Source organism: Salvelinus namaycush, chromosome 25, assembly GCF_016432855.1.
Source record: "Salvelinus namaycush isolate Seneca chromosome 25, SaNama_1.0, whole genome shotgun sequence".
NCBI lineage: Eukaryota > Metazoa > Chordata > Actinopteri > Salmoniformes > Salmonidae > Salvelinus > Salvelinus namaycush.
In genome coordinates this window covers 14,685,438-14,700,685 of record NC_052331.1, presented here as the reverse complement: position 1 = coordinate 14,700,685, position 15,248 = coordinate 14,685,438, and the positions used below count along the sequence as shown (strand labels likewise).

Genomic DNA, 15,248 nt, shown 5'->3' with positions numbered 1-15,248 from the left:
GACATGAGGTGTGCACTTTCATGCTGAAAGGCCAGCATCCCGGAGTCGCCTCTTTACTGTTGACGTTAAGACTGGTGTTTTGCGGGTACTATTTAATGAAGCTGCCAGTTGAGGACTTGTGAGGTGTCTTTCTCAAACTAGACAGTCTAATGTACTTGTCCTCTTGCTCAGTTGTGCACCGGGGCCTCCCACTCCTCTTTCTATTCTGGTTAGAGCCGGTTTGCGCTGTTCTGTGAAGGGAGTAGTACACAGCGTTGTACGAGAGCTTCAGTTTCTTTCGCTTCAACAGCTGCATATTATGAAGATATCAAAGTGTCACCAACAAAAAATTTAAACAATAGGCCTATAGCAAATGCAGCATATGGCATTCATTCTTCACATGTAAATAGCACTTTTCAGTAGTGCTCAAAGCATGCCATTCCATGAGCACAGCATTTATTTTTCAACTCGAATCAATGAGCCCAATCAGTCCTCTATGACAACAAATTCATAAACAGAATAGGGCTGGCTAATAAGTCCTTCGTTTTGGGGTCATGCTCAGGTAAAACAATTTGGCTAATCTATACTTCAATATTTCCAAGTCCTAAGGGGTATAACATTTATTGGAATGACTGGAATTCTGATAGACTTAGATTTTTAATGTGAAGACAATTTAATCGTATTATTATATGTAGTAGAAAGGAATGGGTTACAAGAATCCTACATAACCAGCCCATAGGGTTAAATTTACCATCCATATATGCCAGCTATGTAAGCTTTAACATTGATTTATCCTGCAATAGATGTCATTCAAATGGTAACATACATTTTTGTCTTCTTCTAATGCCTCTTAAAGGGAAAGTAATCTAAAAGTAACAGAATGTAATCAGCTTACATTACTGAATTTGGGTAATCCGAAAGTTACGTTACTGATTACAATTTTGGACAGGTTACTAGTAACTGTAACGGATTACATTAAGAAAGTAACCTACCCAACCCTGCTTGATAGTTATTATATTCAAGAAATGTCTGAATGGCTACTTTGTTTGAATGGATCCGTGAATGTCCTTGTATACTGGAAGTTCAATGTAAAGTGAGTGTCTGTTTACTGGAAATATTTGCAGTACCTGAAAAAAGCTGCAGAGACTGTTGTAATTGTCAAGTTTCCTTTTTATTTTCATATTCTAAAATGCAAAGGACATAACAGGATTTGAGAATAAATCCCAGGTTGAGTGCACAAAAATGTTCCACTGCAAGCTATTATTTACAAGAAAAAAGTAACATACTGTATCTATATGTAATTCAACAGGTACCAATATTCAGTGTGGACCTTGCACACTTACTTAGACAAAATAGTAGAACGCAGACATGACAGTTGAATTCACTTTTCATCATGTTTCTGAACATAGTATACTAAAATTAACAACAATTCAACAAACTTTTAGTATTGTGAACCATTCTTACACACAACTGTTTTTAAGGTTCACCATTAGTGCATTGAGGACCACTGTGTGCTTTATCATAATCGTAAATGGGATGTACCCTTTTTGAGGAATTTATTGTGTGCTCTCTGGAAATAGGCTCTGTTAAACATTAACAGGTAACATTGAACATAAAACATAAAACCTACCTTATCACTCAGTTAAAATTGCTACCCGTGTATACCAATGGCTAGCAATGAATAATAATCATTTGATTGTACCATCCTTAAATAACCATATTAGTTTTTAGTGCCGTTTTTACAAAGGTCAGAATCGATGTTGAATGTAAAAATTGTTCTTGCTTGCAGCTTAAAGAATGATTAATTTGCTGCAGATGAACTGTTAGTTAGTCTCTGGTTTACAATATACTGTACACAGAATCACGATTTTGGTTGGGAAAAAAAGAGCATATTAACCAGAACTCAGTTTCAGTGTGATTTGGTCGACAGACAGGTTGTTTCCAGTGTCAATTATTTTTAACAACACTGCATTCTGTTTTGGATTTATGTCTCCTACTAATAACAAGATACAAATTGATTTTTTAAAGCTATAACAATTCAGTTAAACACTATGCGTGCTATATCAAGATAAGCCAAAAACACTTACTATCGATTAAACTGTGAAATGTGACTATTGTCTGGAAAAAGTTCAACACAGATGGGGATTTAAATACATGAAATACATGATTACTTACTTTTTCAAACCTTCAGTAGGCAATAATAACGAAAGTGCTCTTTTGTCAAACCTGTAAAAAAATAATTTATACACATCCCATCGGCTGATTGGAGTACTTCATCACAAAATTTGTTTACAAATGTTCGTTTATCGATGGTCCTTTTCTCCATCCCCCATCCTCTTCCTCACCTATTTTCCTCCTCATCCTGCTCTGTATCTAGTGATGTGTTATTTGTTGAAGGGCAGACAGGCAGGCAGTGTGACAGTGGAGCAGGATGGGCCTGCTAAGGGCTCAGCCACCTCTCCCTCTAGCTCTGTCCAGGTCCCCTTCTCTGGGCTGTAGCATATGGTGGAAGACTTGTAGGCTCCCTGCAATATAATAATAATAATAATAACAGCGATGACCAAAATAGAGTTGCAGATTTTCTTAAATCAACCATAAATCCCCTCGTGACAGAGGGAATGGAAGCTTGTTGTGTACAACAGTGAGTGGCAATTGAACTCAACCTTCACAAAAAAATGTATGACATTTATAAAACATTTCTAGCCTGTCTATCTATGGGTAACGGGGTTGACGTGTTATGCCAGACCCGCTCAGTTTTCCAGTTCACATAACAGGGTTGACCTTAAAATGAGGGACAGACATAAATGAATCACTAATCACATTAAATGAATAACAATCTTCAAGAAATGACTTTGCCAAAGCAACAAAATAACTAAGGCTTTACAATGATGATGAAACTTGGAGAAATGTTTGGATTGTGGGTTGAAAACATCCCTTTAAGTGATACAGAGTTGATGGAGGGACATGTCAAAATGCATTTTTTTTCCTGATTTATTGAAATATCCATGTGGTCTATATTAAAGGGAATTTAATTTAAAGGGATACTTTGGGATTTTGGCAATGACGCCCTTTGTATACTTCCCCAGAGCCAGATTCATTTGTGGATACCATTTTTATGTCTCTGTCCAGTATGAAGGAAGTTAAAGGTAATTTCTCAAGCCAATGCTAACTAGCATTCGCGGAATGAATGACTGGAAGTCTATGGCTATCTACTAGCATGCTAGCAGATAACCATGGACTGCCAGTCATTGTGCTAACGTTAGGGAAGTAGATAAAGGTCCTCATTGGCAACATGACGAAGTATCCCTTTAATATAACAGATTTTTAAAATTCAATATTGGTGCACAATTTCTACTTAAAATATCAAAGGGACGCAAAAGGCACTCTTTTTGTGAAACGACCTACCTAGGTTTGCCGTGAATTAATGATATCAAGTTGATAGTGAGATGTGTCTTTACCATGCTCCAGCTGTATCCGCCCACTAGGAAGATGCTGTCGTCCAGTATGCAACAGCCGGGGCCACTGCGGCCCTCCAGGATGGGCGTTTGGAGGATGTTCCACTGGTCCGCTTTGGGGTCATAACACTCCACCAGCATCACATCCAGGTGAGAGAACCCTGAGCACAAAATAACAGTTAATGATACATGCGAGTGTAAATGGGATTATACAGGTGAATAAAAAAGAAGAGCATTCGCAGATAAAGTCAATCAAAATCTATTTGGTTTAATACAAGTTGCAACCTCAGCACAGAAATGTCTAACGGGCCTTCTCTGAGAAGGCACTTATTAATCACACAGGTCTTAATGTTTTGTAAACACCTGCCCGAGACGCTTGTAAGAAGTCACAACATCAGCTGCTACAGAATCACAGTGTCACAGATACATTATCACATGTCATCAAGGCAAAGGGTGGCTACTTTGAAGAATCTCAAATATAAAATATATTTTGATTTGTTTCACACTTTTATCATACTACATGATTCCATATGTGTTATTTCATAGTTTTAATGACTTCACTATTTTTCTACAATGAAGAAAATAGTAAAAATAAAGAAAAACTCTTGAATGAGTAGGTGTCCAAACTTTTGACTGGTACTGTAATATATACATAAGGAAAATTCCACCCAAAAAGGATCTCTTGGTATTTGTTTCATTGGTCCATTCTTGACACAGTCCCAAAATGCTTTGCTTGTCGGCAATGAAGTTTTCAAGATATAAAACTTTCAAAATACAGAAATGATACATATGATGCAAAACAAAGTATCATATGATGTAAAATGCATCAAACAGGTATGATTCATGTTTTTGGAAAGTTACATATCTTGAAAACTTGATCGCTGACAAGCAAAACATTTTGGGGCTAGTTTTTGGGTGGAATTTTCCTTCAAAATACAAAAACACTGAACTTCTTTCTTCAAATTGATCAACCACATCGAGGTGAGTTTTAAAAGCACATGATGATAAGTGTATTTGCATTGATGTCAGAGTGGTTAGAGGTACAATAGAGTGCTGAGTACCAAGCCATCAGCGACCTGATGGTCGTTAGTGAGTTTGGTTCTAATAACGCAGGTCCAGAGTGCATAAGAGGAGATTACCGTGTTTCAACGGTCACGTAGAATTTTAATACAGTCATGACTCATGACTGCCGGTGTGGTAATATGCTCACCGCAACAGCCCTAAGTACAACTATTAAAAAAATCCATCTTGTATTCCACAGTCTATTTTGCACAGTACAGTACAGTAGCTGAGACATGTCAGTCCTTACCTTTCAGATGGTTGCCCCCGATAGCGTAGAGGCGGTCGTTCGTCCCAGCCAGGGCATGAATAGCTCTCTTTGTGTTCATATCCTGTTTCCTGGCCCACACATCCATGATGGGGTCGTAGCAATACAGCCAGGATACGTACTCTCCATTGTGGACTCCTCCTGTAGTGTTATGGCAGATACACACATGAAGACCTATTAGCTGCGAATGGCAGGATCAGGATACATAGACACAAGACTCTGCTTTTGGAAAGTCTGTATGCATTGATAGGTGATATTAAGCAGTCCTGCACTCATCACAATACACAGATCAGTAGATTTTGTACTTTCATTTTGACTGTGTCTGAGTGAATAATTTTTCAGCTTTTAATTTCCAACATGAACTAATTTTCCATGAATAAGATGATCAGTGGGTCTCCCTTGAAAAATAGGTATTTTGACAATGGGACACCCTTGTAAAATAAAGGTTCTATAAATTGAGTGAGGTCTGACCTGAGATGTATATTTTCCCATTGTGCACTGCTCCAGCGTGTGCGGCCAGAGGCTGGGGCAGGGAGGACACGTAGTTCCACTCGTTAGTCTCCAGCTTGTAGGACTCCACACTGGAGAGGTAGCCCGACTCGTTCCTCCCGCCAATCACATACAGGTGCTTATCCAGGCAGCAGGCGAAGAAACTGGCTCTCCTGAGCAGGAGGTGTCAACCAGACAACATAATTAAAACAAGCAGGACAGTGTGTGTGTGTGTGTGTGTGTGTGTGTGTGTGTGTGTGTGTGTGTGTGTGTGTGTGTGTGTGTGTGTGTGTGTGTGTGTGTGTGTGTGTGTGTGTGTGTGTGTGTGTGTGTGTGTGTGTGTGTGTGTGTGTGTGTGTGTCAGTGGTATGCACAGTTTTGCGGGGCCCACCCACAAGGTTCGAGCAAGGGTCACATCTTTTTTGTTGTTGCCATGGGGCAGAGAGAAAAATGTGCAGTTTTATAGCTAACCTCATGCTATTTTACACATTTTGCCATGAGGCTGAGAGAAAATGTTGCCGTTATAGAGCAAATTTCCTGCTATTCTACACATTTTGCCATAAGGATGAGAGAACATTTTGCAGTTTTAAAGCACATTTCTTGTAATTAAAAACAAATATATATAGCTCTTGGGCCCCCCAGGGGCTGTGGTGGTGTGTGCTATGCCAGTGGTGTGTGTGTCAGTGTAAATTTTGGCAGCTATTTTAGATTGAGTTTTGGTCTTAAAATATATTCGGTCTAAGGCACCGCATCGCAGTGCTAGAGGCGTCACTACAGACCCGGGTTCGATCTGCAGCCTTCCGCGACCGGGAGACCCATGAGGCGGCGCACAATTGGCCCAAAGACGTCCGGGTTAGGGGAGGGTTTAGCCGGCCCGGGATGTCCTTGTCCCATCGCGCTCTAGCGACTCCTAGTGGCGGGCCGGAAGCATGTACGCTGACTTCGGACGCCAGCTGTAAAGTGTTTCCTCCGACACATTGGTGAGGCTGGCTTTCGCGTTTAGCGAGCAGTGTGTCAAGAAGCAGTACGGCTTGGCGGGGTCGTGTTTCGGAGGACGCATGGCTCTCGACCTTCGCCTCTCCTGAATCCGTACGGGAATTGCAGCAATGGGATGACTGTAACTACCAATTGGATATCACGAAATTGTGGAGAAAAGGGGGTAAAAAGTAACAAGAACAACAAAAATATATATATATATTTTAGTCTTAGTCACATTTTAGTATTTTCATCCTTCGTTCATTTAAATTATTATCAGTCTCCGAAAACGCTGGACAATTTTAGTCTGGTTTAGTCAGTCATTTTAGTCACATATTAGTCGGTGCATTTACTTGCACCATGTGCACACTCAGATAGCCTTGTCCAAATAGAGGCGTCACTATCGCCATGTATACCTTAGCTGGTAACCAATGCCAGCCATAATTTACCATAGACTATAGGATATAAATCCTACAGGTTAAACAATTTAGGTTCTGATTTTTTCAGCATCATAACCATCGAAGGGGTTAAATAACAGTGATGTCCTTAAAGTGGAGAATATGAGCTTTGCAACAATGCTAGAAGTATTACTGCAGTCCTAATATTCATCAAAACTTGTTATTGCCAACACAGATGAATAACAGCGCACATGGCAAAACAGAGCTTCTGATGTGAAAAAGCAAAGATGACGAAAGACATTATTGTTTCTAATTTAGGTTAGTTTGTTACAAGTGTCCTGGCTGCGCATCAGTTCAAAACAGAGACAGAGACGAGTGATTGAAGTGACCGGGAGCTGTGATTGTGGGGGAGCCAGATCAATGCAAACAGCCCACGCAACAGAAAGACTTTAGCAGCCAATGAGAGGATTGCGTTATACAGTATATTATGCACAGGGATGCATGCTTATGATTGGACAAAACGGATGAAAAGGCGTTTCATGTCAAATGGAATGACCATTAGTCTCACATGGAATTCTCATCTCGTTACCTATTCGTAAACTAAAATGAAAAGCCATTGGTAATAGTTCTCTTTTTTTCAGGGCATCTCATCTCGTTATTGTCATTTGTTTTCGTCAGGAAAAACAGTTTGTTGAAAAGTATTTTTTATCATAGTTATTGATGACGACATTAACACTGATATGTGTGTGTGTTTGTGTGTGTGTTTGTGTGTGTGTGTGCACGGCTGTTACGGTGACCGTATTAACACCACACCGTCAGTCATGAGTCGTGACGGCAGTCAGATTCCACGTGACCATTTAGTCACGGTAATTATTGTAGGATTCTGCAAGCTCTGATGCTGCTGATGGTCATTAGTAGCCTACCAAACTTGCTAACTCCCTACTCCACACTCTATTGTCCCTCTAATCACTCTGACATCAATGCAAATGTATTGAAAATCTAATCAAAAACTTAATGAGAGCCTATGAGCTTATGTTGATCAACTATTTCTATGGGCTATGCAATTGCGCGAGAAAACAGAGTGATGGCCACTACTAAAAAGTGGAGTATTCCATCAGCTTTCTATAGGCTAGGCCTGCTATATTTATTTATCAACTTTCCTAATATTAAGCACATTGCTTCTCTTTACAAACAGGAGTATAGCCTACTAGGCTGGCATGAAAATGAATCACGGGAAAAACATCCTACACTCGCTATTTAAGTGCATAGATGACATGTATTTTTTTCCGCTTCCCCTGTTTCGAGACAGGTGCATGATAATGGTCCATTCTAAATCAAAACTAATTTAACATATATTGTTGAGTATCTAATTCTGCACTAAACAGAACTCGAAACACCAAAATAGTGTTTTCAACCTTTCGCAGTACTCCAGAAAAGTTAAGATTTCTTCTCCTTAAAAGTGTAATGTCACATACAGACACCGTAATCATTCAGTGTTAATAATCAGTGCAATAATTCACACATCTATTGTATTGCATTACTTTGTCAATCTTGTTTGCATTGACTTACCTTTCCTGCATAGGAGGAAGTTGTATCCAACTGTTGAATCGTGGATCATAACGGCTGACATGATTGGTGCTGTGCTTTCCTGCAAAATACATGTCATAATCAAGATCCATAAATAGTTAATATGGCCACACTTATCTAATCAAACAATGTTGATTGGAAATAAATTGCAAATTATGAATATAAATACTAAACATTTATATATATATTTTTTGTATTACTACTGGTATTAGTAGTAGTATCAGTAGTCATGTTACCATTGGGGTTCCACTGGTCCTCTCCACCCAGCAGTAGTATGAAGTTTTCCACCTCCACCACACAGTGATGGGCACTGTTGTAAGGCATTACTGGAAGACACAACACAGCATAGTGGAGGATGTCAGAAACTGGTTATGAAAGGACACAGAATGGTGCAGGACATACAGTTGAAGTCGGAGGTTTACATATACCTTAGCCAAATACATTTAAACTCAGTTTTTCACAATTCCTGACATTTAATCCAAGTAAAAATTCCCTGTCTTAGGTCAGTTAGGATCACCACTTTAGACAAATAGTAGAGAGTGATTTATTTCAGCTTTTATTTCTTCCACCACATTCCCAGTGGATCAAAAGTTTACATACACTCAATTAGTATTTGGTAGCGTTGCCTTTAAATTGTTTAACTTAGGTGAAACGTTTCAGGTAGCCTTCCACAAGCTTCCCACAATAAGTTGGGTGAATTTTGGCCCATTCCTCCTGACAGAGCTGATGTAACTAAGTCAGGTTTGTAGGCCTCCTTGCTCGTACACACTTTTTCAGTTCTGCCCACACATTTTCTATAGGATTGAAGTCAGGGCTTTGTGATGGCCACTCCAATACCTTGACTTTGTTGTCCTTAAGCCATTTTGCCACAATTCTGGAAGTATGCTTGGGGTCATTGTCCATTTAGAAGACCCATTTGCGATCAAGCTTTAACTTCCTGACTGATCTTGAGATCTGTCTTGAGATGTTGCTTCAATATTTCCACATAATTTTCCTACCTCATGATGCCATCTATTTTGTTTAGTGCACCAGTCCCTCCTGCAGCAAAGCACCCCCACAACATGATGCTGTGCTTCACGGTTGGGATTGTGTTCTTCGGCTTGCAAGCTTCCCCCTTTTTCCTCCAAATGTAATGATGGTCATTATGGCTAAACAGTTCTATTTTAGTTTCATCAGACCAGAGGACATTTCTCCAAAAAGTACAATCTTTGTCCCAATGTGCAGTTGCAAACCGTAGTCTGGCTTTTTTAATGGCGGTTTTGGAGCAGTGGGTTCTTCCTTGCTGAGCGGTATTTCAGGTTATGTCGATATAGGACTTGTTTTACTGTGGATATAGATACATTTGTACCTGTTTTCTCCAGCATCTTCACAAGGTCCTTTGCTGTTGTTTTTGGATTGATTTGCACTTTTCGTACCAAAGTAAGTTAATCTCTAGGAGACAGAACGTGTCTCCTTCCTGAGCGGTATGACAGCTGCGTGGTCCCATGGTGTTTATACTTGCATACTATTGTTTGTACAGATGAACGTGGTACCTTCAGGCGTTTGAAAATTGCTCCCAAGGATGAACCAGACTTGTGGAGGTCTACAATTTTTTGTCTGAGGTCTTGGCTGATTTCTTTTGATTTTCCCATGATGTCAAGCAAAGAGGCACTGAGTTTGAAGGTAGGCCTTGAAATACATCCACAGGTACACCTCCAATTGACCCAGATTATGTCATTTAGCCTATCAGAAGCTTTTTCTGGAATTCTCCAAGCTGTTTAAAGGCACATTCAACTTAGTGTATGTAAACTTATGACCCACTGGAATTGTGATACAGTGAATTATAAATTAAATAATCTGTCTGTAAACAATTGTTGGAAAAATTACTTGTGTAATGCACAAAGTAGATGTCCTAACCGACTTGCCAAAACTATAATTCGTTAACAAGAATTTTGTGGAGTGGTTGAAAAACGAGTTTTAATAACTCCAACCTAAGTGTATATAAACTTCTGACTTCAACTGTAAGTCAGAAATTTAATAAGAAAACCTCGGATAATTGATAAATCATATGTTCGTAAACTGAGCATGCTCTTGCAGTTTAAATGCTAGAAATCCATCAAATATGAACATTAGCACAAAATCAACCAAAAGATTCAAAACAATTAATTGTTGTAACTTATTCAGACATTGGTGTGTTGGAGTTCTTTATGAAAAGTCAACTGAAGCGTTGAAGTGTTGCTGGTCTCTGCTGGTCATCTATGAACATCTGAACGTCTTGAAACGCCACATGTACTCTTAAATCTCTGTCTGGTACAGCCAGAAGAGGACTGTCCAACCCCTCAGAGCCCGGTTCCTCTCTAGGTTTCTTCCTCTCTAGATTTCTTCTCTGTAGGTGTCTTCCTAGATTCTTGCTAGCTTCTCTCGGACTGTTTCTCATTTGAATTTTTATAATCTTTTGCATGGACTATTAAAGTAACTGTCCAGTGAAAATCTTGTTTTTAAAAGATAATATTATTTTAACTTATACCCAAATAAAGTTGTTGACTAATCCTATACTTGTATTTGAGGCCAAAGCATACATTTGAGAAAAACCCTTTAAAAAACCCACTTGTATCTCAACAGACCGTTTAAAAAATGCTTGCTATTTCCTTATACAGGATGATATCATCCTCCTGTGGACAATGAGCTGGCCAATCAGCGGTCTATTCGCGTGAATATTTTTAATGCCCACACCATTTAAACACAGAAAAGTTGCTTTTTAAAATACTTAATTCCAATTTTTGGGAAGGAAAACTATTTCACTCATATTGTAATTAACTTAAGTCAGCTGTACAACTGAAATGTGTGTTCTGCATTTAACCCAACCCCTCTGAATCAAAAAGGTGCGGGGAGCAGCCTTAATCGACATCCATGTCTTCAGCACCCGGGGAACAGTGGGTTAACTGCCTTGCTCAGGGGTAGAACAACAGATTTTGATCTTGTCAGCGCAGGGATTTGATCCAGAAACTTTTCAGCTACTGGCCCAATGCTCTAACCACTAGGCTACCTGCCACCCTGTCATAGAAATATAGAAACTCTGCAGATCCTTTTAGCGTTTCTTTGAGGATTACCAATTTTTACTGCTGTAGGCTGCTGTTTGACTTTAGCGCAATGAGTTTTAAGCTACAAAATCTGACTATTCCACATTGAACCAGCCCCCTCTGTCAAATGCAAGTTTGCTCTATTTAACACAGAATCCCTCAATAACAAAAACCTAATTATCAATGTCATCACAGAAAATGCCATTTATGTCTGAATGAAACCTTTGTACTAAACCTAATGAATTTTTGTCTCTCAACATTTCTGCCCCTCCTGGCTATGTCTACACAGGGAAACATCGCTCCACAGGCCCTGCAGGGGGTATTGCTGTTCTCCACCGATCAGACCTACAAATGTCTTTAACGCAGGTACAGAATCTGACCTTATTTGAATGCCTAGCGCTCAAACTGTCTGGTCCAAAACCACTGCTCCTCATTCTGATATAAAGGCCTGCCAAATACTCCCCTGTCTTAGTCTCTGAATTATCTAAGGTATTAACATCTTCCTGCTCCACATGCCCTGCCACAGTGCTGCTTGGGGACTTAAAGGTGTTTTATATATACATTACCAGTCAAAAGTTTGTACACCTACTCATTCAAGTTTGTTTTTTTAAACAATTTTTTACATTGTAGAATAATAGTGAAGACGGCATCAAAACTATGAAATAACACTTAACACTTATGTAGCAACCAAAAAATTGTTAAACAAACTCATCCCAAACCATCTCAATTGGGTTGAGGTCGGGTGATTGTGGAGGCCAGGTCATCTGATGCAGCACTCCATCACTCTCCTTCTTGGTCAAATAGCCCTTACACAGCCTGGAGGTGTGTTTAGGATCATTGTCCTGTTGAAAATCAAATGATAGTCCCACTAAGCGCAAATGATGGTATGATGGTATGGCGTATCGCTGCAGAATGCAGTGGTAGCCATGCTGCTTAAGTGTGCCTTGATTTCTAAATAAATCCCTGACAGTGTAACCAGCAAAAGCACACCCACACAATCACACCTCCTCCTCCATGCTTCACGGTGGGAACCACACATGCGGAGATCATCCGTTCACCTACTCTGCGTCTCACAAAGACACGGAGGATAGAACCAAAAATCTCAAATTTGGACTCATCAGAACAAAGGACAGATTTCCACTGGTCTAATGTCCATTATTCATGGTTCTTTGCCCAAGCAAGTCTTTTCTTCTTATTGGTGTCCTTTAGTAGTGTTTGCTTTACAGCAATTCGACCATGAAGGCATGATTCACGCTCCTCTGAAGTTGATGTTGATGTTGAGATGTGTCTGTTACTTGAACTCTGTGAAGCATTTATTTGGGCTGCAATCTGAGGTGCAGTTAATTGCCAATTTCTGAGGCTGGTAACTCGAATGAACTTATCCTCTGCAGCAGAGGTAGCTCTGGGTCTTCCTTTCCAGGGGTGGTCCTCATGAGAGCCAGTTTCATCATGGCGCTTGATGGTTTTTGCAACTGCACTTTAAAGTTCTTGAAATTTTCCGGATTGACTGACCTTCATGTCTTTAAAGTAATGATGGACTGTCATTTCTCTTTTCTTATTTGAGCTGTTCTTGTCATAATATGGACTTGGTCTTTTACCAAATAGGGCTATCTTCTGTATACCAACCCTATCTTGTCACAACACAACTGATTGGCTCAAACGCATTAAGAAGGAAAGAAATTCCACAATTAACTTTTAACACGGCACACCTGTTAATGGAAATTCATTCCAGGTGACTACCTCATGAATCTGGTTGAGAGAATGCCAAGAGTGTGCAAAGTTGTCACCAAGCCAAAGGGTGGGTACTTTGAAGAATTTCAAATATAAAATATTTTTTTGTTGTATCCAACTTTTTGACTGGTACTGTATATCCACATTATGAGGTTGGAATAATACTGTGAAATTGTGAAAATTATGATGCTATTTTATTGTAAGTGCTGTTTGAATTTTCAGCTTGTTTTGGTGGGAAGTAGTTTTGGCCTGCCTGCTGACATCGCAAGGTGGTAAATTAGACCAATTAGAAAGACAGTTCCAAACCTCTCTGCCAATAACAGCTAGTTTTCAGTTATCCCCTCCCCACTCAAGCCATTCCCAGACAGTCCTAGCAAAATTCTTTCTTGAGAAATTGCCTATTTGCTAAGAAGTTTATTTTTGACCATTTTAATTGAAAACAATCACAGTAAGGTACTTAAATGTTACCCAGAAATGATTTGATTTTGAGATAAAAACGTCTGCACTGGTCCTTTAAAGTAGAACTGGCAGCATTTTAACTACTTTGTAGATATGAAACAGACAATCATAATATCAGTCAAAAAGATCAAATTCCTAGTTCATGCTTCTAAACCAACTTTATAAGAGGTTTTAAAAATAGGTTCTATTTGACTCAAAATACCATGATGTACAGTAAGGCATTGTTGGCAGAATAGATGGATGCAGTTCAATGCATGATTAATATAATTCATGAATACAGTACATTTCTATGTAGTCTTAAAAATATTGCTATCAGGTTGCAAATCACAGCTGGCCTGGTACATTGTTTGCTGACTCCACCCATTCGGGATGCACTGTTTAAATTTCAATGACTCAATATTTTGAGAAAAAACAAACGACTGTACCTAAGGCTGAGAATGTCAATTCAATCAATCTAGCAAGGGCATTGATCACAAGTCAGTCATAACGTGGCTAATAGGCTAGGACACACAAGCGAGTATAAATGAGTCAACAGTTGTCATCTACTTTATGAAATTACAGCCTGATGCACCAGTGAATTCAACTTCAATTGCGCTGCTTTTGTGTGTGCCGTTTACAGCGCGCAGCGGAGGGAAAGTGTACAGACACATGCCAGAGTCCTAGCTAGGCTACTAAACTGTTGCAGTCTGGCTTTGGTTTTTAAAGCTTGACAATGAATAACCAAAAAACAAAACCTGGAACAAAACACCATGCAAAGGAGAAACATGTAGGCATATTACAGCAACATTTGAGCAAGTAGCCTAGGCTGGCTACCACTGGTGGAAAAAGTATCCAATTGTCATACTTGAGTAAAGGTAACGATGCCTTAATAGAAAACGACTCAAGTAAAAGTCACCCAGTAAAATACTACTTGAGTAAAAATCTAAAAGTATTTGGTTTTAAATATACTTAAGTCTCAAAAGTAAATAGAATTGCTTTAATATAAAGTAAAAGTATAAATCTTTCCAATTCCTTCTATTAAGTAAACCAAACGGCACAATTTCCAGTTTTTTATTTTATTTACGAATAGCCAGAGACACACTCCAACACTAAGACATAATTTGCAAATGAAGCATTTGTGTTTAGTGTGTCCACCAGATCAGAGGCAGTAGGGATGACCAGGGATGTTCTCTTGATCTGTGTGTGAATTAGACCATTTTTCTGTCAAAATGTAACGAGTACTTTTCAGTGTCAGGAAAAATGTATAAAGTAAAAAGTATATTATTTTCTTTAGAAATGTAGTGAAGTAAAAGTAAAGTACAGATACCAAAAAAATGACTTAAGTAGTACTTTAAAGTATTTTTAATTAAGTACTTTACACCACTGCTGGCTACTCAACAACAATACATTTTGAGTGCACCATACAGCAATGCTGCACTCAACCACACCTGTGATCCATGCAGTGCAAAAAAATGAAAACATGTTTTAAGTTTAAATGTTACAACAACCCACAGCATAGCTCAGTTTTTGTTATTTTTGATTTGGGTTGCATCATATTATGCACATCTGCAAGCATAGGAGCAAAGGCTGGACAAATATTATTTATCTCTTCTTTTGTTTTAATATGTAAAATGCTATATATATACAGTTGAAGTCGGAAGTTTATATACACTTAGGTTGGAGTAATTAAAACTTGTTTTTCAACCACTCCACAAATTTCCCATATCATGTGAAAATCAAAAGAAATCAGCCAAGACCTCAGAAAAAAATTGGAGACCTCCACAAGTCTGGTTCATCCTTGGGAGCAATT

General features: G+C 39.0%; 1 protein-coding gene across 1 annotated transcript in view; it reads right to left on the bottom strand.

Moving 5' to 3' along the window:
• Positions 1 to 2,363: 2,363 nt before the first annotated feature.
• Positions 2,364 to 15,248, bottom strand: part of klhl14 (kelch-like family member 14) — a 40,232-nt gene continuing 27,347 nt past the window's right edge. The window contains exons 3-8 of the mRNA XM_038963232.1: positions 8,447 to 8,536; positions 8,193 to 8,271; positions 5,233 to 5,423; positions 4,744 to 4,902; positions 3,438 to 3,595; positions 2,364 to 2,504 (exon numbers count right to left, since the gene is read on the bottom strand). Coding sequence (XP_038819160.1) covers positions 2,364 to 2,504; positions 3,438 to 3,595; positions 4,744 to 4,902; positions 5,233 to 5,423; positions 8,193 to 8,271; positions 8,447 to 8,536 — 818 coding nt within the window. The remainder of the gene's footprint in view (positions 2,505 to 3,437; positions 3,596 to 4,743; positions 4,903 to 5,232; positions 5,424 to 8,192; positions 8,272 to 8,446; positions 8,537 to 15,248) is intronic.